The sequence below is a fragment of the Mesoplodon mirus genome (assembly GCF_964341445.2).
Source record: "Mesoplodon mirus genome assembly, chromosome: 13".
Lineage (NCBI taxonomy): Eukaryota > Metazoa > Chordata > Mammalia > Artiodactyla > Ziphiidae > Mesoplodon > Mesoplodon mirus.
In genome coordinates this window covers 25,395,924-25,418,706 of record NC_138989.1, presented here as the reverse complement: position 1 = coordinate 25,418,706, position 22,783 = coordinate 25,395,924, and the positions used below count along the sequence as shown (strand labels likewise).

The following is a 22,783-nucleotide window of genomic DNA, read 5'->3' as shown; positions in this document are numbered from 1 at the left end:
GCATCTCCTCCGGGATGGCTGCCCTGCTACAGCCAGGCCCCACTCAGACTAGCAAGGGGACCGCGGGCAGATGAGCCCACATGTGGGAGGCTCTCACAGGGCCTCCCCAGGATGCTGCTCTGGGGGTGGGGGAGCCAGGAAGTCTCCAGAGAGAGCACTGTCCTTTCTCGTGCCTTCTGTAGCCCCCACCCTGCCAGCGATGGAGAGGAAGCCTGCCGGCCCTCACATCTCTGAGTCCTCTGTAGATGAGACACTGATTTATGAGCAAATATTCATCCCTCGGTCTGAGTAAGACAGTGCTAGGCGTGCAGCTTGCAGCTGCCACCGCTCTTGGCCCGAGAGCAGGTGCATCCAGCTTGCTCTTCAAACAAGGGGATAAACCAAAGCACAGTCATAAACGCCCGTGTCGGTCAGAATCAGAGCCCCTGGAGGTCGTGGTTTGGGGGAGGGATGCTCATAGGAGGGCCCGGTCCACGGACACATGTCTACGCCGCCACCCAGTGCCAGAAGCCGCTGCGTTCCCAGAGTAAGAACTGTGCTCCTGTGGGAGAGCCCAGCCCCCAGGGGCTTATTCTAGGCTGGTGCACCTGCGGCAACAGCTCTGAGAAGTTTCCAGAAGCCCGTGTGCTCCCCACTGAGGCCCGGGGCCCTGGACAATGGGCGTCCCTGTAGGTACCAAATACCACAGCGGTTCCCAGGGACACGTGTCAGCAGTCACAGGCTGAGGACAATGGGCAGCAAAGGGATCCAACTGTGATCACAGCCCACCCTGCAGGTTTTTCTCCTGCAGAGCTGGCGTGTCTGCCAAACCCAGCAGCGGTCCTCCAGCCACTGCCAGGCAGCTTTCCTCCTGCCTCAGCCCCCTCCCAGGGGCCGGGACAATCCAGCAGCAAAAACAACAAAGGGGACTCAGCAGCTGGATTCACGGGGAAGAGAGAGGCACCCAGGAAGCTGCAGGCCCCTCTCAGAGGTTGAAGGGTCAGACCTCCCATCCACCTGCGCATTCTGGGATCCAAACCCTTGGGGGAGACCGAGGACGGGACAGCAGGGACCCCAGTTATGGGGAAGGGGAGCCAGGAGAAAAAGGGGTTTGTTCCCTGGTGCCCTGCGGGGAGCAGCCCCAAACCCAGAGAGAAAGGCCTGGGCTTGGGGAGGAGCTGGGGACATATTCTGAGGAGCAGGTCCTCACCCTCCATCTGCCCTCCCAGGATGCGGGGTGGCCTGGAAGACAGGTCTTCCAAAAGAAACCATAAAAAAGGGCGGTGCCCACCAAAAGCCACATATCGTAGAGCTTATTTGTATGAAACGTCCAGAAAAGGCAAATCCACAGAGAGAAAGCAGTGTCAGGGCTAAGGGGAGGAGTGGGGAGAGACCACTGATGGGTGTGGGGTTACTTTGGGGGTGATGACAAGGTCCTGGGACTAGAGAGTGATGGTGGCTGCATCACTCAATCTGTGGATCTATAAAGGCCACTGAACGGTACCCGTGCAGCAGGGGAACTAGATGGGATATAAGTTACCTCTCAGTAAAGCTGTTAGAACAGAACAGAAAGGAAAAGGAACAGTCCACACATCAGTTGATGAAAAAACATCTCAGTAACAAAAGGAAACAAGGTATCATACACAACCACCTGGATGAGTCACAAGTGCCCTCCCGAAGTGAAAGGAGCTGGATCCAAAAGGCTCCGCACTGTAGGATTCCATTTATTCCACATTCAGGAAATGGCAAAACCAGAGGGAGAGAAAGCGCATCAGTGGTTGCCAGGGGCTGCAGGTGGGGTGGGAGAGGTGTATACAGGAGACACAGTGATGGAAGTTTCTGGGGCGATAGAGCTTTTGGGGGTAACAGCAATTTCTGGGGTGACGGACCTCTTATGTATCTTGATTGTGGTTACACCACTCTGCCATCACTCACAGAACAGTACACCTAAAAGAGTGACTTTTACTGTCTGTGAATTACATTTCAATGCACATACACCTCTACCGACATCATAGCATCTTTTGAATCTTTGGCATTTTTTAAAAAGAACAGGTAACTTATATGTATTTTTTTTAACCCTCAGCTCAAAATTTCATTTTCCTTACATGGACAAAATTTTCTGTAACTGTAAATCTGTCAAAAGAGAAAAGGGAATTGATTGAAAAACAAATAGGTGAAAAGAAAAATTTGTAACTATGTGTGGTGACAGGTGTTAACTAAACTTACTGCAATAATCATTTTGCAACATATACATATGTTCAAGTCGTTACATTGTACAGCTAAAACAAATACAATGTTAAATGCCAAATATATCTCAATAAAAATGAATAAACAAACCAAACAGCTGAAGAGGGAGGCAAACAAATGTAAAATTCTGATGCTAAAAAAAAAAAAAAAAAAAAGACCACTGAATTTGGAGACTCATGTTCACGGCAGCATGATTTCACAACAGCCAAAAGTGGAGGCAACCCAAGTATCCATCCACAGATGAATGGATAAACAAAATGTGCTCCATCCATACAATGGAATATATAAAATTCAGCCTTCAAAAGGAAGGAAATTCTGACACATGCTACAATATGGATGAGCCTCAAGGACATTATGCTCAGGACAAAAGGACAAATACTGTAGGATTCCACTCACATGAGGTCCCTAGAGGAGTCAGATGCATGGAAACTGAAAGGGGCCGGGGGAGGGAGTTTGGGGGGCAGGGGGCATTAGTGTTAATGGGGACAGAGCTTCAGTTCGGGAAGATGAAAAGTTCTGGAGGGGCTTCCCTGGTGGCGCAGTGGTTGAGAGTCCGCCTGCCGATGCAGGGGAAACGGGTTCGTGCCCCGGTCTGGGAAGATCCCACATGCCGCGGAGCGGCTGGGCCCGTGAGCCATGGCCGCTGGGCCTGTGCGTCCGGAGCCTGTGCTCCGCAACGGGAGAGGCCACAACAGTGAGAGGCCCACATACCGCAAAAAAAAAAAAAAAAAAAAAAAAAAAAAAAAGTTCTGGAGGCGGATGGTGGAGACGGTTGCACAACAGCATGAATATACTTAATGCTACTGAGCTGTGCACTTAGAAATGGTTAACACGGTCAATTTTATGTTATGTGTATTTTACCACAATTAAACAAACAAACAAACCCCAACGACTCTTTCCCACTGTCCTAAGTGACCGTGAGGCCCTGGTATTGCAGCCCCAGCTATGGCCTTCATGCAGCCACAGACCCGCCACGCCACACAGACACACGCCAGGCGGGGAGGGGGGCCCTGGAGGAGAAAGGGTTGCTTGTCTCTGCCCTTCCAGCCGCAGGTGTGCAGTGCAGACAGCTGCCCCACCCCAGCCCGGAGGAGCCAAGTGAAGCGCAAAGGTCCACCAACACTGAGGCTCCAGCGCGTCTGCTCTGCAGGCAGACACAAAACTCCACACTGTCTGGACCGCTGCTCCCCAACAGGAGTCCGTGAGCCAGGAAGTCAAAGCAAAGGTGAGTGCAGGTAAGCCACACCTGCTCGGCCCAAGCGAGGCTGGCAGCTGCCCAGCTGAGGAGGAGTTCTGTCCAGAAGGGGCCCCGGAACCCACAGTGGCCCAGGCAGGGCACCGAGCAAGGCCCGTGGCTTCAGGGTGGCTCTCCCACCCCATACTCACCCCATCCTCCATGCAGGCGTCACTGGGGGGGGTTCTCTGGCCCAGGGTGGGAGGCACACCAGATCTCCCCACCTCATCGTCAGCCAGTCCCTCATCCCAAAGCCATGCTCCAGCTGCCCCAAGCCTTGCAGAACCCTGCTGTCCCACTCCTCCAGGCCTCTGTGCACAGGCTGCCTCTGCCTGAAATGCCCCCTCTCCCATCCCCCAAAATGGCCTAACACTCTCCTTTTCAGTGGGGTCCATTCAAGACCCAACCAACTGGCCGCTCCCTCCCTGATGCCCTCTGTGAGCTAACCCAGCAGAGTTACCCCTTCTTGGTGCCCACCTAGTACTGACCTCCATCGCAGCCCCCATTTATCAGTGTCTATGAGCTCCCTGGGTTCATGGACTGTGTCGAGGCCTAAGCATGGAGTCTGGACCCCAGCAGGTGCTACACAAACTTCAGATGAACAAATAGGCGGATGGTTGGAGGACAGATGGATGGATGATGAGTAAATGGATGGATGGATATTTGGATGGTAGAAGGATGATGGATGGATGATGGATGGAGCTATGGAATAAATGTTTGTGTCCCCCTAAAATCTGTACGTCGGAACCTAATCCCCCGTGCGATGGTGTTAGGAGAGGGTGCCTTTGGAGGTGATTCAGTCATGAGGGTGGAACCTTCATGAATGGGATTAGTGTCCTTATAAAAGAGACCCCAGAGAAATCCACCACTCTTTCTGCCATGTGAGGACACAGTGAGAAGACAGCCGTCTATGAACTAGTGGAAGTAGTGGACCTTCACCAGACGCTGAATCTCCTGGCACCCTCGTCTTGGACTTTCAGCCTCCAAGAAATAAATTTCTGTTGTATATAAACCACCCAGTCTATGGTACTCTGGTATAGCAGCCCAATTGGACTAAGGCAGATGGTTGGATGGATGGAGAGATGGATGATGGATGTAGGGACGGATGATGGATGGAGGGACGGATGATGGATGGAGGGATGGATGGATGATGGATGGAGGGATGGTTGATGGATGGATGGAGGGATGGATGATAGATGGAGTGGCTCAAGTACAGCTTGGCTTTCCCGGAACATCTGCTACTAGGGAGCAGATGAGTTAGATTCGACTCACACATATTTGGAGCTTGAGAAAGATTCAGGAATCCAACACCCTGTTCTCTCAAGGTGGAGGGTTCTCTTTTATAACTTTGATCAATAAATGACTATTTTCTTAACTTTTTATTACAGGAAATTTCCAGCACATACAAAATCGAGAGCACAGTATCACGAATACCATTCCCGTCACCCAGCTTCAACCATCATGAACCCACGGGCAGCCTGGTTTCAGGGGATAAACATTCGGAAGCAGCAGGATGAAGGGGAGAGACAGGGCGCTGTTGGTGACCGCTCCCCACTCCTGCTTCCCACCCCTGCAACTTCCTGCAGGAAGGAGGCCTCACAGGGACAGGAGGACTGACCCTACCTCCTCACAAGGGCTCCCGAGCACAGAGGAGAGACACCCGCTCGCGGCTCCGTCATCTCATTTCACAATCACCAGGAATCAGGAGGCAGTGCACTGCAGGACAGTGGTCACAGCAAGCTCTGGCCCACGGGCCAAACCCAGCCTGTCACTACCCGTTTGTGTGACCCAGGATCTGAGAATGGATCTTATAACGATTTTCAAGCGATTACATTTTAAGTGGTTATATAAGTACCTACCTAATAGTCCCAATTTTGCCTCTCAGCCACAAAGCCTAAATTAGCTATTATCTGGCCCTTTAAGGAAAGGTTGGCCACCCCAATACTGCAGAGTGAAGAGCAGAGGCTCACATAACCACGCTTGGTTCACATCCAGGCTCTGCCATGGAACCTTCTGACCGGTCTAAGCTTCTGCCAATGGCGGGTACCACCCAGCTCTCTGCAGGGTGGAGTGGGGCTCAGATCCCAGAAGGCACATGGGATTCTATTACGAAGCGCAAAGCCAAACCCAAGTGCAGAGTTCCAGTAAAAGGAGGGGTCCTCTCTCCTGCAAGACCGCCAGAGAGGGAATGCCAGCCACTCTGGGGGTCCCTGGGAGTCCCAGTCAAGCTCACCAAACAAGAAGTCCTGAAGGAAAGCACGGACTTCTGCTGAGGCATCTGAGCCCCACGGCAGTGCAGACGGTCAGCACGGTCTCCTTCCCCTCCTCGTGTCCTCCAGACTGACCAACCCATCCCCGGGGCTGGCCAGCCTGGGCACAAGACAGTCCTTGCTCTGGCAGACACTGAGGATGCTCAGAAAGTAACAGGGACTAGACAGAGAGCTTCCCCTCAGACTCTGATCCCAGGTCGGGCCTGGGAGGCAGACTGGCCAGCTGTGATGCAGGAAAACAACGGCCCCAAGGTACCAAAAGTCCCCTAACCCCACGGCACAGAGATGTTGCAGGTAGAGCCTTGCTGGCATGCCCCTCTGTCTCAGGGCTGGCCTCAGCACAAGCGTTCCTGACCACACAGGATTGTGCTCTGGCTGGCAAGACACCAGTTGGCACCTCCAGGCTTCCCGCTGCCAACCACCTGCCTGGATACTACCACCTCTGCCCCGGCAGACGCCCTCCACGCTGCCCTCACCCTCTCTCACGTTGAGGCTGGGCCCCACCCCAGCTGTCCACGCTATGCCTTTCAGCACGCTACGCAGGTGACACCTGCACAGCCTGAGCATCTGTGCCCGCCCTGGGGGCCGACCTTAGGGCTGGCCAGTGGGCAGTAAGGGAGATAAATCAACCAGCAAAGAAGCATCCTGGTTCCCATTAAATGTACACGCAGAGCCAAATCCACCCCCTGGCCCACCGCGGGCTCCCAGGACCCGTCACTGCAGGCAGCCAGACCCAATTGGGGTCTTACGGGAAGACTGCTTTGGGACACCTGACAGTAAGGTTTTCCAAGTGACTTGCTGGCAACTCAGAGCAACATGACTTAATTTTATTTGGAATCACAAAACTAAAGAGATCTTAAAGATGCTACCGTGCAGCTTCCTCATTTATGGGGTGGGGGGTGGGGGGAAGTCAGGGGCCCACAGGGTTTAAGTGATTTACTCAGAATCAGAACAGCAGCTGATGGCACAGCCAAGACAGGCAACAGAGAGAAGAGGGAGCAAGTGAGAGCCCCAGCTCTACAGCTTACAAGCTGTGATGGTTAAAACTCCAGAAGTGCTGGCTCTCAGCTGCGGCGAGCACTTAAATATAAGACAGATCATCCGCAGTGTAAGACAACTCACCAGCGTGGAAAAGAGTCCATCCCTCTCCTTTCCTCCCCAAGGCCATTATACCACGTTGCCCACCCTCCAGATATGACCTTCCTGTATGTACCTGCCCTGCCTACAGCCTACACAACCTACACAACTACACAGCCTACACAACCACACAGCCTACACAACCACACAGCCTACACAACCACACAGCCTACAGGCTCCAAGTCCTCAGGCACAGGGAGGTGTTTGACCTGACAAGCCCAACAGCGTCCTGCTGCCCTGGCCCAGCTTCTGCCAGTTTCTGCAGCCTGAGTGCAACCACGTACTACCTTCTGTAAAAATCCCTTTTCATCACAGTGTTTGGCTTCCTTGGAGCTGCCCTTAAGGCAGGTAGGGACTCCAGGGGCCAGAACTAACTGGACAATGCTGTCTAGCTGACTCAATCCATGGCCAGGATGCATGCAAGGGAGGCTGAAGTGCTTTTTCGGTTTCGATTACAAGCAGCCCAGAGCAGCAATAAGATAGCAGCGTCTATGCTAAACAAGGAGACAGTGAGTTCCTTCCCTGCCAAGGACCACGGAGCTGACAAAGGACTGTCACATAGCTGGTAGCCTCAGAGATCTTCCCAAATGAGAGACGGGACTGGCGTGGCCCCAGCTCTGAGCCTCTCTTGATCCAGAGTGCTTAGGGAGCACCAAGGAATCAGGAGTTATGGTGAGACCCAGCTTGGCAAGAAAGAAGTCAGAGGACAGCAGAGGATTCATTGCAAAGCCACAGGTAAACTGGAACAGCGTTTCTGGAAGGTAATTTGGTGGCAGATATCAAGTGTCTTAAAACCACCCACACCCCGACTAAATCCACTGACAGATGCTCACCCGCAAGGAGGGAGCGGAAATGCAAATGGAAACACATGTAAAAAGACGAGATGCTCACTGACTAATGAATGTCACTGAATTGTACTTAAAACAAAATGTGGTTTAAGTACAAAACAACGGGATAAGTATTTAGCCTTAAAAAAGGAGGAAACTCTGACACATGCTACAACATGGATGAACCTCGAAGACATTTTGCTCAATGAAATAAGACGTTTATAGCAATACTGTATGAGTCCACTTCTGTGAGGTCCCTGTAGCAGTCAAATTCAGAGACAGAAAGTGGATGGTGGTGCCAGGGGCTGGGGGAGGGAGGGGGCATCACTGCTTAAAGGACACAGGTTTCAGCTTTGCAAGATGAAAAGAATTCTGGAGATGATGGTGGTGATGGCTGCACAACAATGTAATGTACTTACTATCACTGATCTATGGACTAAAAAATGCTTAAAATGGTAAGTTTTATTCTTATATATACATACACACACAAAAACATAATTTTAAAAAGTTAATAATGCAATATACCAAAACCCATCAAATTGTACATTCTAAATGGGCAAATTGTATGGTACGTGAATTATATCTCAATAAAGCTTCATTAAAAAAAAGATGCTCGCTGAAACATTATAATAACTAATAACGAGCTACATTTAATAAACGTTAAATGTCCAACAAAATTCATTAAAATTAGATCAATTAAGCTATAACTCTATTACAAAGTAATAAGGTAGACTTTTAAAATGTTTACAAAATATTGAGTAAAACAAGAAAATGCTCACGCTAATTGACAAAAGCAGGACCCCCAGTGCAGCTAGATCTCAGCTACATAAAGTAATCAGAGATATGATTTTATGTAAAGTCGGGAAGAAAAGAAAACCTCCCTCAACACTGAGCAGAAATGTGTTTCCCTGAAGCTTCTAACCATTAGTAACAGACCAGCCTCCCAGGTATGACCCTAAAGAAATCTACTCCCTCTTCCACATGACAACTGTTCAAGACACATAGCTAGTGCTCATGGACTCTGGAGGTAGACAATTCTCAAGCCTGGCTGCAGAGGTGATCACCCAGGGAGATTTCCAGAAATCCAGGTTGGCTCGGAAGAGAAAATCAGATATCCGTGTAGAAAGTGCTTATGAAGAGTGGAGGCCTGTGGGAGCTGGGAGCCACCGACAGGCAGCAAGAAAACAGGGACCTCAGTCCTACAACCACCAGGAACTGATTCTGCCAACAACCTGTGCTGGTGAGGGGATGTGGAGCCCCAGATGGGAATGCGGCCACTGCCAACACTGCAGACTTTGGAGACCCTGAGCAGAAGACCCAGCTAAGCCATGCTGGACTGTTGACCCAGGGAAACTGATATTGATAAACAAAAACAAGAAGAACCTCACACATCAGACTTGCCAGGAGTGACCAGCTGTGGGGATGTGTGTGATTTTTCTAAATACAGCAGAGGCGGTCCATGTGGGCAACCAGGACAGAGACACTGCCTTCAATCTCCACCAGGTCAAATGCCCCCCAGTTCCTGCTGAGTCTTTGGGCTCAGTGGCACCGAGCAGAGTAAAGCTACAGCCTGGACACGTCCAAGGACACCGGGAAGGACCTGGTCCCCTAGATGTCGCGTGCTGTCCTGCTGACCCATAGGAGGCCCCAGTCAAATGAACCCCCCGGACCCTTCCCAAGTGAACCACAGCCCAGCCCAGCCTTTAAAAAGCCCCCTGAAAACAGCTGTGAAAGGGAAAAGCCAAGGGACAGTACAAGGGTCCTGACCCCCTGCTCCTGCCTGGTCTGCACACCCCCGGCCCTATGGGGCCGGTGTGGGTGTCCCCGATGACAGAGGGAGCTCCCCAAAGAAAGCCTCGCCTTGGCCTTTGATGTCCAAGGTCTTATTTACTGTCATGCCCCATCATGCCTGCCTTGGAATTCAATAAACATAAAGTGACTCTCCTCCCTTAGGACCGGCTCTGATCCACTCACATACTTGAGGGGGCCCAGTGCTTTGGGGCCAGAGAGAAAGGGGGGAGAGGGAAAGAGAGAGAGAAGGAGGGAGAGACAGACAGAGACAGACAGACATGTTCTGTTCTCCTCCCAGACATCCCCCCTACTCTTGGGGCGCCCAGCAGGGCACTCCGGCTCTGGCAGCCATGCCCCTGCCTGCCGCACCACATCAGCCGACCGAAATGGTTTCCCACCTGCCACCTGCGGAATCAGTGTCCCAGCCCAGCGGTTAGAATAAAGGGCCTCTCCCAGGCAGCCAGCAGCCGGGTCTCAGCCCTCTGACTTACACTGCCGGGGCTTCTGCACCCCAAGACTGCAGACACAGCAGGGATTAACAGCACAGGGCCCACGGGGCAGGGGAAGCTGGGAGGTGACAAGCAGTGTGGGGACCGGGTCTCCAATACTTCCCTACCCCGCCTTCTGGAGTCTCACTGCCCCTCCGCAGAGAAAAGTCTGCTCTAGAGCGACTTGCACCATCTGGGTGCTGACAAAATACCACAGGAGGGGTACCCAGACTGATGTTCATCATTACACCTTGGAGTTTTAGAACCGAATTCTGACAGCAGCTGCCCAGGTGCCTGGCGGGGGGAGGGGAAAGGGGCCCATCCGACTGCCCCCAGCAAGATGCTATCCCACAGGGCCTCCCAGCGGGCGCCCACAGGCATGGCGGTCTCGGATCCAGACCATCCCCACCACCCCACGGGGCCCCAAAGCAGACACTTCCACCCATGTTCCTAGGGGAGGAAGTGGAAAGCTTTCAGAAGTCAACATTCATAAGTGAGTTACATTTTTTGGTCTAAGATTTGAGCAGATACAAATCCTGCTTTTGCACATGCCGGCTTGCACACACCCCCAGAGGCTGAGCCACCATGCCGAGCATCACCTAAGAGAGTTCACAGGTCACGTCGCAGGGCCTTCCAGTCAATTGGACAACGGCTGAGTCCAGCACGGGGACCCCCGCGCCTTGGAGAGGACAGGAGAGGAGGTCACCGGCGTGGCTGGCCCAGCTTGCACATCCCTGCTCACAGCACAGCCACTCCATGAGACTGGGGAGGGCCAGGGATGAAGACTGCCCCATCTATTCAACCACGAGCCTGCAGGTGCCCCCAGCTCCTCACCTAAAGCCTCAGACAGCTCAGTTATGGGGATCCCTGCTGCTCCTCCTCAGGGACCCCTGTGAGGGATGGTGCTGTGCAAGACGCAGCCCGCTCCCCAAGCACCATGTGCCTCCCCATTGAGCAGAGGCCTCGGTCAGCTTGGCCTGGTCGTGGTCCTGCTGTCCAACCACCACCGAGGCCTGAGGGAGAAACAGTGAAGACATCATGCTGAGTGAGACAAGCCAGACGCAAGAGGACAAGGGCCATGTGAGTCCACTTCCGAGAGGCCCCACAGCAGATCCACAGACGGTGGGTCACTGGGGGGCTAGGGAGGGGGAGGGGCGAGTTACAGCTTGATGGGGACAGAGTCTCATTTTGGGAAAAGGTTCTGGAGATGGTGGTGGTGATGGTGGCACAACAATGTGAATGTATTGGGTTGGCCAAAAAGTTCGTTTGGGTTTCTCCTTACGATGGTATGGAAAACCCAAATGAACTTTTTGGCCAACCCAATACTTGATGCAGCTGAGCTGGACACTGAAAATAGTTCAGATGCTACATGGGGCCCAGCTGTCCTGTGTCCCCTCCACACGACCCAGGGCAGCACCCTCTGCTTGGCGGAGCCCTGGGCACAGCAGCCTGAGTGCACCGAGCATGAGCCACTCTCGTGGCTTCCTGTCTTCCTCCTCTGTTTCTCACTGAAGTAAGAAAGTCTGTGGTTCTTACTTTGTCTCTTACGGCCTCACAATCACTAAAAACGAGAACCAAGTGGTTCTAAGCTTTCCCTCTACAAACTTGGGCGGGGGGCCTTTGAGAAAAATCAAGCCGTCTCTCTCTCCCTGTAGCTCCTAGCTTCCCAGGACCCCAGGAACACTGCAAGAAGACCCCATTCCACCCCACAGGGGCGTGCGCGGCCGCAGGTGCCCTGGGACGACAGAACAGCCCACTAGGTGAAGCAGCTGGCTCTCCTTTGGGGCCACGATGCAGAAAAATACACACATACTGTACCTTTAAGACCACTCAGCCCAGGAGGACACATTAGGAGAGGGAACAGAGGGGGATGAAGGGCCCAGCAGACCCCAGGGTCCTCCTGGAGCTGAGCCCAGTGGGTGAAAAGGCCTGCACCTACTGAATTATGCATTTCTCCTTTAAAATCGCTTGCTAAGTGGTGTTCAATCAACTGACATTAGATGCCTGAGGAGGTGACTCTGTGAGACCAGAGAGGGGGCCAGATCCCAGGGGCCACCATCCTGGGCACTCAGGCTCCCACCAAGCCCCCAAGGAGGGAGCGTCCTCTCCAGCTGACAGAACCAAGTCCCTGCACAAAGCCACATGCTGGATCTCAGGCATGCCCAGGTCTCCTACCTTCAAGGTCTGCATTCTTTCCCCAGACTATGTGGACATATGTTCCAGAAGGCTACCCTTGATATGTGTACCTGTGTTACCTGCATAAAATCTCTTCCTGCCCCCCTGGCAGACCAACTAACACTGGCAGCATTTTTTTTTTTTTTTGGCTGAGTTGGGTCTTTATTGCTGTACGCGGGCTTTCTCTAGTTGCAGCGAGTGGGGGCTGCTCTTCGTTGCGGTGCATGGGCTTCTCACTGCGGTGGCTTCTCTTGTTGCGGAGCACGGGCTCTAGGCGTGCGGGCTTCAGTAGTTGTGGCATGCGGGCTCTAGGCGTGCAGGCTTCAGTAGTTGTGGCATGCGGGCTCTAGGCGTGCGGGCTTCAGTAGTTGTGGCACGCGGGCTCTAGGCGTGCAGGCTTCAGTAGTTGTGGCATGCGGGCTCTAGGCGTGCGGGCTTCAGTAGTTGTGGCTCGCGGGTTCTAGAGTGCAGGCTCAGTAGTTGTGGCACACGGGCTTAGCTGCTCCGCGGCATGTGGGATCTTCCCGGACCAGGGATCGAACCCGTGTCCCCTGCATTGGCAGGCGGATTCTTAACCACTGCGCCACCTGGGAAGCCCGCCGGCAGCATTTTTTTTAAAGGGAGGAGGTCAGGCCTATAAAAGGAAGCAAACCTTCAAAGCCCTTCTTACACCGACAGAGGCACTTGGGAGGATGCCCTGGGACTGCTCACCCCTGGCTCTGCTGGCCGGGCTCCCCCGGCAGCTGGGGCAGCAGGGCCCTCCCGCTCCCTCCAGTGTCTCCACACGGTCTCCCAGTCACTGACAGCTCCTTCCTAGCGCTCCCTGGGCCATGTGCTGACCCCTCTGTGCACACGGTCGGCCACCTCTGTCACCTTTTCCCAGACAGCCCCTGCCCCTCTGCACCTCCCAGGACTGCCCACAGCAGAGCCTGTCAGCACCATGACCCTGCCCCAGTGCCCTGACTGCTGAAGGTAAAAGGCAGATGGACAGGCAGCATCCTTCCAACACGTCTGTCCTCTTGGGCGCTTTGCCACCTGACCTGCTGGAGGAATCTGAGCCAGGTGCCCCAGGAGGATGTACAGGGTTACAACATTTTCCGGGAGGTTTTTTTTTGTTTGCCAAACAACTGATCAGGTCCCCTCCACCTCTGGTGAGGTCACTCGGTGCCCACTCTCATGCGACAGGCATCACCCCCCAGCCTAGGAGAGAGGACAGCACTGGCCCCTCCATCGACGGCCTGACCTTGGGCGGGTGTGTGTGTCTCACACTCCCTCAGACCCAACCTGACGATAGCGTAAAATCTCACTCCAGCCACTTCACAAGAACGTTCCGAGGGCACGAGAAACAGCATCCACCAAAGTTGTGTTTACTTCCCAAGTCAGGCATTGCAGTCCGTTCCCCACCCGCCCCACCTTGGCAGGCGCGTCTCCCTGCGGCACCCCATGTCCCCGTTTTGCAAGGTGGCAGTGGCCAGGGGGCACCAGAATCCAAGACAGCTGATTAGCAGGCCCCAGGCCAGGGATTCAGGAAGCTCTTGGGATTGATTGAGAGGAGTCCAAACCTCAGCAAAGAAGGAAAAATAACCTCCAGGACATCTCCAAAGCTAACAAGCTTCCTTTCTGGGGCACCTGTGTCGTCAGGCCCCCCAAAATCAATGCCGATTATTAGATGGGGGAAAGTGGAGTGGGGCTCGAACAAGGAGGGGCCGGACCAAACAGAAACCTCAGAGATGGGGGTCTCATTCCATCCGTGACCCACAAACACCACGGCACCCAAGACACAGACACCAAGGTAGGTCTTTGTCTAGAGGATCTCACCACCCTGAAGAAGGAAGCCGGACAGACACAGGATTCACAGGAAATAGCTGCAAACATACAGCTAAAGAAAGATACACAGTCAGGGAAGATGCAAGGATATTACAAAGGTTTTGTTTGTCTGCACTGGTTTTTTAAAGACAAGGAGCATGGAAAGAAGCCTTTCCACAAACCCATGAATAAAGGCGAGAGAGAATTTCCAGGAGACAGTGCCTGGCACTTAGTAGATGCTCAATAAATACCTCTGAGTGCCTGAACGGGGGACAGGTGGTTGCCTTAGTAAAGGAAACGTAGGTACAAACCAGAGTAAAGAAGAAAGATGTGGAAAAATTGTGTTCATAAATTTTAAAGAAAAAAAGTTAAAGGGACTTCCTTGGCAGTCCAGTGGTTAGGACTCAGCACTTTCACTACCGTGGCCCCGGGTTCAATCCCTGGTCCAGGAATTAAGGTCCCACAAGCCGCGAGGCCAAAAAAAAAAAAAAAAAGAAAGAAAAGAAAAGAAAAAATAAAGAATGGAAGGCAAGGATCTTAGCAACGACAGGGTCCAACCCCTAATGTTTTAGGTGAGGAGAGAGATGTGGCCACGTGAAGTGTTGGGACGCAGCTCTCCTGACACCCGGCCGGGTGGTCTTGGCCCACCAGGCTGCCCAGAGCCGCATGATGCTCCACCTGAACTCCTCCTAAAACCCGGCTGATGAGCACAACACACACACCATCTCTCTGCTGCCCAATCAGGGACTCACTGAGTGCCGGGGGCCAAACTGTGTCCCCCGAAATTCATCCGTCGAGGTCCTAGCCTCCAGCACCTCAGAACGTGACTGTATTTGGAGATGAGTTTCTCAAGAGGTGATTAAGTTACAATGGGGTCATCAGGGTGGGGCCTATCCAATCTGAATCATGTCCTTATAAGAAGGGGAGATTTTAGACACACACAGAGCCACCAGGGGCCCACGGGCACACAGGGAACACCATGTGAAGGGGAGGACCACCTACAAGCCAAGGAGAGGCCTTCGAGGAAACCAATCCTGCCAGCAGCTTGATCTTGGACTCCCAGCCTCCAGAATTGCAGGGAAAATAGATTTCTGTTGTTGAAGCCCCCAGTCTGTGGCATTCTGCCCCAGAACACTAACATACTGGGCTGCTTCAAACATGTGTGTGTGAAAGCCAAGGAAACATTGCCATGGCTAACAGGTGTTTTCCTGAAGAGAAGACAACTATGAAGGACCAGAGATGGGGTGTCAAGGATGAATGTTACCCAGCAACTTCAAAACCCTAACTGAGTGAAACAGGCCAGACGCAGAAGGACAAATATTACATGATTCCACTCACATGAGGTACGTGAAACAAGTAAATTCACAGAAAATAGACCGAAAGTAGAGCAGTGGTTGCCAGGGGCTGGGGGTGGAGGAAAGGTGAGTTATTGCGTAATGGACACAGAGTTTCTGGTAGGAATGTTGGAAAGTTCTAGAGATAGTTATGGTTACACAACAGCTTGAATATAAAGAATGCCACTGAACACGAAAAAAAGGTGAAAATGCCACGTTTTGCTACATATATTTTACCACAATAAAGAAAAACCATCACATGTTACATAAATAAGTTATTTTAATTAAAGTTATTACATTTTTTCAAAAATAAGGAAAAAATCCTACATGAGCCATAGGGATTATAATTCTAGTCTGGGTCAAGACCCCTGTGGGGTTCAGAGTTAATTAAATCCGCCACCACCTCCTCCTGAGCCTTGATCTGAAAAGCAGCCTCAGTCAAAATTCAGGCCTGTTGTCTGGCAACTGGAGAAGATGCCCATCCGTTCACTGTGAATGTGGAACCCTCTGAAACCACAGGGCAGGCTGGACCACGGGATTCCCATCCAGGGAGGGGAGGCGGCTACTGAAGCCAGAACCAACAGGGAGGAATGGGGGGGCACCTACCCCTGGACCCACACGAATCTACACTCCCAGCTCCTTCTTCAGTGAAAGGTCCAGAGTGCTTCCTTCTGTTCCCAAACATGAAAGTCATCCTTCCCAAGCTGGAGAATCCTTGTAAAATTGGATCTACATTCCGTTTCCACGCTGGTGATGATTTAAATGGTCTCGGACTCTGCCTCTGTCCCCCGGGAGGAGCCTGCACTCAACTTGGAGGTGGAGGCAGGCTCTGGTCTAGAGATGCCGGTGGAGCCCAGGCCAGGCCTGGGTGACCTTTTTCTGCCCCACAGTTACTCACGCTCGTCGCCAGTCCATTCAACCACCCAAGGGAAAAACAAAGCTGCGATCATTCTGATAACATGTCACCAGAATCCAAAGGGCAAATTAAGCTGCTTAACAGAAATGTGAAACAACAGGGCAGCCACTTGCAGGAGCGCCCAGGAAGAAACACAATATCTAGGGTCCCATCTCACAAGGAACACACGAGGCTGGGGGTGCCTCAGACCTAAAAGAGGAAAGGTCCTTGGTTGTGTGGCCTCTCTGAGGAAAGGGTGGCCAAAGTCCTCGAAAGGAGTTTAAGGGACAGGGGTGGACACAGCTAAGATGCTTCCCAATGACCAGCCACCTTCCCACCTTCCCGACCCGGCCCCCCGGCTGTGGAAAGGACAGGATCTTGGGGATGTGCTGCGTGTACGGCTCTGAGCTGGGCTCCACGGGAGGCCCAGGAATGAACCAGGGATCCCTGCCTTCAAGACGCACACGTGGATGTGACACCACATGGATGACATTTGAGGACATGACACAAAGTGAAATTAGCCAGACACGGAGGGACATGTAATGTGTGTGATTCCACTCCTGCAACGAGGTGCCAAGAGTCATGGAATCAGAGATGTAAAGTAGAGGAGAGGGTCCCAGGGGCTGGAGGAGGGGGCACTGCTGTTTGATGGGGACAGAGTCGCAGCTCGGGAAGATGAAAAGTCCCGGAGACAGACAGTGGTGATGGTTGCACAACTATGTGAACGTATTTGACGCCACTGATCTGTACACTTAAAAACGGCTAATGTGGGTGAAGGTAGTAAATTTTATGTCATATAGTACCACAAAATAAATAAACAAACAAACAAATAAATAAAGGACAAAGCACAGTCCAGAGTCACAGAAGCCCCTGCTCCACTGCTCCTCAGGGGCAGACGGCAGCCCCCACCCTCTGCCCTAGACAAGGCCCCTCTCCAATGCGGCTATTTCCGGAAGCTTCCCTGATGGCACGCCCTCTGAACACATAAGTGATGTGTGTGTTCCTGTCTCCCATTAACTTTTAAGCTCCCAGAGGGCAAGAACCACACTCTCTCCTTCTATGCAGCCCATACTGTAGGACGGACAGGCTTGCACACAGCAGAGCTCGCAGCCGGTGGGCCCCGGGTGTGCGGAGCTCGAAGGACCACTGGACTCCCCCCCTCCCTCGCATTTTTCAGGCATGTGTGGGGCAGTGGGAAGAACACGGGCTCTGCATTCCCACGGGGCCTGGAGGCCCAGCTCTGCCACTTCCTCGTTGCATCCTTACCTGCAGATGTGGAGCAGGTGGGGTGATGGAGAGCTCACAGGGGGCCCTGCCTGAAGCATGCTGTCACCATGCCTGGCGCACAGCGGCTGGTGGTCATTTCAGCTCCTTCCCTCAACTCGGAAATACGAGAGTAAAGAGGCTCTGAAGCTACTAGGGCCGGGCCCCCATGTTGGCGGCTGCTGTTGCGTCAGAGAATTAGGTGACTTCCACTCCCTCCCCACAGCGATTTTCCTCATTGTCACATTTCAGAGGCACAGCCCTGGCCAGCAGGCGTCTAAAGAACATGGGTAAACAGTCAGGACAGAAACAGATGGCCGGGCCAATGGGTCTCTCCTTCCCCTCCAGCCACAACGCTCAGAGGAGCGTGCTGGGTACTGAGTTTACAGGCTCCCGGAGCTAAAACCACCAAGAGTTTCAAAACCTAACAGGAGAGAGAACGTGGGACCTTGAGGACTTTCAGAGAAGGACCCAGAGAGTGCTAAGAGTGGGGTCCAAGCTGTCAAATTAACTCCTCGGCTGGGAACCTACCCAGCGTCACCCACGGAGCCGGGTTCTCCTGCATGCAGGGGCTGAGAGGCAGGCGAGGAGCTGTGAGCTCGGGGAGATGGCCCGCAGGGAGGGCCCCAAAACACACCCCCTCCAACAGGGCCCTGGTCCCTGGAGACTCTGAATTCCCCCAGCAAGACATCATGGTTTCAGGTTGTAGGTCTCCACGAAAACGTCTCATTTTCTGCTTTATCAACGACGTTCTCCCACACCCTGGCGGGCGCCGAGGACCAGTTCAAGCTGGCTCGCTCGGCCGACAGCTGGCCAGACAGGGCTGGTGCCCAGAGACCACAAGGCAATCCTCCAGACCCTGGAGGAGCTGACGTGCCTGCAAAGCAGGCTTCTAAATACTACGGCCTCCCCCCGACTCGTCCCACGAGGGACTCAGGGGATGCAGCTGGGCCAGGCCGCAGATCCCGGCGACACACCACAGCCCACCCCAGCAGCAGATGAAGTCAGCAACTAGATGTGCCTAAAACAAACAGGACGGGGCACTGATCGCAAAGAGGCCACTCCACAGAGCCAAAAATAGCCTCACTTGTTTCAAGAGGATGCTGACCAACGAAGCACATACAAGTCCATCAGCAGAGAAAGAAAAATCAATGGAGCAGAAAACCGGATCAGCCCAACAGGGACCAGGACTCTGAGAGACTCCCGACTGCCTCACCCGCCACCCCCCCCAAATCCCTCTCCTTACTCCAATCACGAACTGTGCCTGGATCTCAAAAGCCAGTCCCATCACCCCTGCGCCTCACGGTATTTGTACTCAGACGTGCACACGTATTATATACACAAATCCCATAGGTTTAATCTCAGGGCCAGGAGTCAGACCGTGGACTAGGAGCCCAAAATGAGCACCAGTGGGCAGGGAAGACGAGGAGGCAAGAGCACACTGATGGATCAGAAAATGGGCTACGGTAAGATGCACAGAGGTGAGTAATGCTGGGTGATGGCTCTCATCAAAACTGGGCAGATCAGAACGGGCGTGGCCCTGCTTCAGCCCTGGATAAAATCTTCACCCTGTGGATCTTCAGTGGCCCACTGAGTCAGAACTGTCCGTCATCTCACTTCCTCTTCATTCGTATTTTCACCTGCTCTGGCTAGCAAGCGAACCTGACACTCCTATGGCCTGGGAGCAGCTGGCACCTCTTGGGTTCCCCAAACGTGTCATATAACTCTTGAGGACAGGTGGCGGGGATTGCCCAAGACACGGATCAATCCCGGCCAAAAGCATCCATCCAAGCAGCAGAGATGACCCACTCTTTATACCATCCCTACTGCTCGGGTTGGGGGGATCAGAAGGCAAGGAGATGACTGCCCAGGGCATCCTGGTCCCAACCCACAGAGAGTACTCTCGCGAGAAGCACAGGGCTCTAGACCCAAAGGAAGGAGCCACCGACCATCCCACACACCACCCCTCCCACCCCAATCCCATTCCAATCATTGGGAATCTGCCTTCAGGAGGAAGGTGGGATGTAGTTTGTTCAGGCTCAGAATCAGTAAGAATCCTTCCAGTCCACAACAGTATTTGAAAATCACTCCAAAAACTATCTACCTTTTTCTCCCCGCATTCCCTACTGCTCAGTGGTTTCCAGCCAGGGGCAGGTGTGCCCACCAGGGTGGTAGATGTACCCACCTGCGTCTCCATGGAAGGCGCCGTCTTGAAGCAGCCTGCTGGACAAGCTGTCCCCATCGCTGGGCCAAATCTGCCCCGTCTTGCGGACGCCCACGATGGTGGCCTCGGACACGACCACCGGGCCCTGCCGGTGCCGCTTCTGGCACTGGGGCGTGGGGGGGCTGCTGCTGTCGAAGGATTGCTGGGAGTTCTGCGAGGGTGAGCGGCTCTTGTCCCGGAACGTGCGGTAAGTGGTGGGGCTCGGGGACACGCGGCTGGACTGGCCAGAGGAGAAGTCCTCCTCGCTGGACGTGAGGTTCTCATTGGAGCTGCAGTCCGGGGTGTAGCCGCCTCCGCTGTCCTCAAAGCTCCGAGGGGAGTAGGACCTCCGGGGCCAGGTAAGGCGCTTCTCCTGCTCCGAGGTGCTCTGGCTGCGCTGGAGCGAGCCCTTGCCCTCCCCTTCCACCATCATGCCCCCGACATAGATGCTCTGGTAGGGCTGGTACTCCAGGGGCGGCCAGGGGGGCCTGCTGCCGCCATTGGTGTTGATCAGGTTGTCCTTCAGGAAGCGCGGGTTCAGCTCCGCGTCCTCAAAGTCGCCGTCGAGGCCGCAGCTGCTCTCGGAGAGGCGCCCGCGGTAGGAGGGCCTGGGTGGGTCCCCAGGGCCGGGCCCCGCGCCCTGCTGGGACTTCTTGCGCTCCATCTGCATGGCCTGGCTGCCCAGGGAGCTTATGCGGTCCGACACGTCTTTGTCGTTGACCTTCACCAGGCCGCGCTCGTGGTGGAACTCGACGTTCACGTAGAAGGGCTTCTCGGCGTCCGTCGCCGCCGGCTGGACTGGGCCCTTGTGGATCCTCTCGAAATTGGAACGCAGGGCCGCCACACTGGTGGGGGGGCCGCGGTCGTCGTGGTCCGCGGGAGCGGCGGCCCCGGGCCTGCGCGTGGCCGCGGGCCTGGCCTTGCCCGGGGAACCCTCCCCGTTGAGCCGGGCCTCGGGCTCATCGGCGGGCGGCGGGTCGGCGCGGTCTGCTGGCGCGGGCTGGGGGCGCGGCGCGCGGGGCTCGGCGGCGCCGTCGGGGGGCTGCGCCGCGCGCCGGAAGCCCCAGCGCTGTCGGTCGTAGCTCTTCTTCTCCTTGGCCAGCAGCGTCTGCAGGTAGATCATGCGGAAGCGCTCCTGGTTCACCTCCTGCTCCAGGCGCCGGATGGAGGCCTTGCAGCGCTCCAGCTCCTGCTCGATGTCGCCCACCGAGCGCAGCTCCATGCGCGGCGGCTCCGAGTCCGGGAACTGCGCCTTCCACGCCTCGGCGAAGCCCACCGGGTCCACCATGGCGCGGCCGGCCTCACCTGCGCCACCCGGCTGACGCGGGGCCCGGCTCAGCGGCGGCGCGGCGGCCTCGCCAGGCCCGGCCCGGGGCGCCGGGCGGCCCCCATGCCCCCGGCGGGGCAGCGGTGGCGGCAGCTGGCGAACAATACCCGCCCCCTCCCGGGCTGCAGGTGAGGCTGCGGCCAGGCTCCCTGCGCGCGGGGCAGGGCGGGGCGCGGGGCGCGCGCGCGCGCGCGGGAAGGGCGCGGGGCTGCGCGCGCCGCTATTGTGTGCGGGGCTCCCGGCGCGCGCGGGGCGGGCGCTACCTCCGCTAGGCCGGGCCCGCTAGCCCATGGCCGCCGCCGGCGCGCTGCTCTCCTCGGGCGCCCGCGCCCAGCCGCCACCACCTCCCCGCGCTTGGCCCGCCCGCTCCCGCCGCACTCGCGCCCGGCCCGCACTCGGCGCCGCAGGAAGGGGAGGGCCGGGGGGCGGTGGCCGCGGCGCGGCGGAGCGAGCGTGAGGGCCTCTTAAAGGGGCCGCTCCCCCGCCCAGCTGTGGCCCTGCCAGCGTCCCCGCGCGTGGGAAAACCGAGGCCCGACGGCGAGTTCTGCACTCCTGGGACAGGAACCCCTGGGTCCACATTGCCCCCCATCCCGGCAGCCCCTCACCGGCTTCACGGCTGAGCGCGCCCCTAGCGGGCAGGTCACCCAGCGGTGCCAACGGGCCTCCAGCGCTGGGGTCCCGGGGTGGGTGATGAAGCAACATCTGCCACACGGGACTGTCACAGAGATAATCAATAGGAATTTCTCCCCAGGTCACTCAACACCCACGTCTCCCTTCCTGCGGTCCTGGGCCAGGTGTTTGCCTGACACAGAACTTATCTCTGTAATCTGCCTCAGAAGTGGTCGCCAGCCTCCACTGGGACGTGCAGGGCTGGGCGGAAGACAGCATAGCCCAGGCGGGCAGCGAAACAAAATCTGTTCTCGTCCCCCAGGGAAGCCCAGAGATCTTAGACACACAGCAGCCTGGAGGGAGTCCAAGGGGCGCCAAGTGAAAATACCCCAACCAGCCTGCTGGGTGAGGGGATACGAAAACAGGATTTGTCGACCAGAGAACCCGGCTTGAGTCCTGACCGCCTCTGCCCCTCTGTGCCTGCTTCCTGGGCGTTGAAATGAGAACCAGGATACCTCCGCACCCCCCTCCCCCGCCCCCACGGCTGTTGTCCCTGCACGGATGTGAGGGGTTGTCTTGCCTTCCCCGCAGTTCCAGTGCCACCCAGAGCGGATGCCCTGACATCTAATCTAGAGGAACAGAGCCCAGGGCCGGCCTGGCTGGGATTCAGGTCTCTCCCACTCTGGGCTTTGTGACCTTGGCAATTCCCTTTCCCTCTCTGTGCCCAAGTTTTGTCCTCATATGTAAGATGTTGTGAGCACCATGTGTAAGGCAACCAGATGGGGCAAACATAAAGCATGTGCTGTTCCTTCCATGATTGCCTTTAATGTTGGTGCCCTGAGAGACTGGCAGGAAAACCCTGGGGAGCCGGACTGGCAGACACTTCCAGGCACAGCTCACTGCTGCCTCCTGCAGGCTCTCCACCCTCCTGCTGTCACCCCTCCCAGGCCCCATGTCCGCTCCCACTCCTCTGCAAGGCCAACAGGGCCCTTGTAAAGCCTGTTTTGCAGGTGAGGAAACAGAGGTTGATGCCCTGACTTTGTGGCCAGCAATGCGAGGCGGGAATCCCAGCAGTGTTCACATCCTGAGGACCTCTCCTTCAAAACGGGTATAATAAATCCTGACCTCCCAGGGCATGGCACACAGCAGCTCAGCATCGGTATTAGTTGCCTTCCTTGGATGACCTGCCTCCGTCACC

General features: G+C 55.2%; 1 protein-coding gene across 2 annotated transcripts in view; it reads right to left on the bottom strand.

Annotated features, from left to right (window-relative positions):
• The window catches only part of BCR (BCR activator of RhoGEF and GTPase), a 99,502-nt gene extending 77,831 nt beyond the window's left edge, over positions 1-21,671 (bottom strand). Inside the window, exon 1 of one of the 2 annotated variants that reach the window (XM_082641672.1) lies at positions 19,632-21,671. In XM_082641672.1, the coding sequence (XP_082497798.1) occupies positions 19,632-20,937 (1,306 nt within the window). In that variant the 5' untranslated portion in view covers positions 20,938-21,671. The remainder of the gene's footprint in view (positions 1-19,631) is intronic. The other variant, XM_082641673.1, reaches the window with a different exon arrangement.
• Positions 21,672-22,783: the final 1,112 nt, after the last annotated feature.